The sequence below is a fragment of the Priapulus caudatus genome, unplaced genomic scaffold (genome assembly GCF_000485595.1).
Source record: "Priapulus caudatus unplaced genomic scaffold, Priapulus_caudatus-5.0.1 Scaffold6874, whole genome shotgun sequence".
Lineage (NCBI taxonomy): Eukaryota > Metazoa > Priapulida > Priapulimorpha > Priapulimorphida > Priapulidae > Priapulus > Priapulus caudatus.
In genome coordinates, this window is record NW_014583935.1 from 4129 (window position 1) to 5390 (window position 1262).

Here is a 1262-nt window from a genome sequence, read left to right on the forward strand (position 1 = left end):
TGTGTGTGTGTGTGTGCGTGTGCGTGCGTGCGCGCGCGTGTGTGTGTGCGCGTGTGTGTGCGCGCGTGCGTGCGTGCGTGCGTGCGTGCGTGTGTGCGTGTGCGTGTGCGTGTGCGTGCGGGCGCGCGCGTGTGTGTATGCGCGTGTGTGTGTGCGCGTGCGTGCGTGCGTGCGTGCGTGCGTGTGTGTGTGTGTGTGTGTGTGCGTTTATGTCTGCGTGTGTGCGCGTGTGTGTGTGCGCGCGCGTGTCTGTGAGTGTGCGTACGCGTGTCTGTGCGTGCGCATTGCGCGTGTCTATGTATGTTCGCGCGTGTGTATACGTCCGCTCGCACGTGCGTGAGCGAGGGAGAGCGAGCATTTGCTCTCGCGTACGCGCGCGAGAGCGTCACTCTACCTGACATGAAGAACTTTTCGGGGTTGTTCTGGGCCATGTAGTATGGAGACACTGTATGCTGTACCGCGTGCGGGGAGAAGTATGGCTCCGTCTCCTTAGTCACAACCTGCAGCGGCATCCGGTAGAACGGTAGCGCCACCTGTACGAAACAAACGCAGACGAAAAACACTCCATATGTAAACAATTGAACGTCACTTCCGCTCGGAGAATGACCATGCATGAATACCACATGGAACCATGAATACCATAGATACCACATGGACACCACATGGATACCACATGGAACCATGGATACCATGGATACCACATAGATACCACATGGATACCACATGGATACCACATGAATACCGCATGGATACCATGGATATCATGGATACCACATGGATACCACATGGATACCACATGGATACCACATGGATACCGCATGGATATCATGGATACCATGGATACCACATGGATACCACATGGATACCACATGGATACCACATGGATACCGCATGAATACCACATAGAACCATGGATACCACATGGATACCACATGGATACCACATGGATACCACATGGATACCACAGGGATACCACATGGATACCGCATGAATACCACAGGGATACCACATGGATACCGCATGAATACCACATGGAACCATGGATACCGCATGAATACCACATGGAACCATGGATACCACATGGATACCACAGGGATACCACATGGATACCGCATGAATACCACATGGAACCATGGATACCACATGAATACCACAGGGATACCACATGGATACCGCATGAATACCACATGGAACCATGGATACCACATGGAACCATGGATACCACATGGGTAAGACATGGATACCGCATGAATGCCACATAG

At 52.6% G+C, this 1262-nt stretch overlaps 1 protein-coding gene across 1 annotated transcript in view; it reads right to left on the reverse strand.

Annotated features, from left to right (window-relative positions):
- The window catches only part of LOC106820104 (protein FAM166B-like), a gene marked incomplete at its 3' end in the record, with an annotated part of 4973 nt that extends 4061 nt beyond the window's left edge, over window positions 1–912 (reverse strand). Inside the window, exons 1-2 of the mRNA XM_014824659.1 lie at window positions 889–912; window positions 395–533 (exon numbers count right to left, since the gene is read on the reverse strand). Coding sequence (XP_014680145.1) covers window positions 395–533; window positions 889–912 — 163 coding nt within the window. The remainder of the gene's footprint in view (window positions 1–394; window positions 534–888) is intronic.
- Window positions 913–1262: the final 350 nt, after the last annotated feature.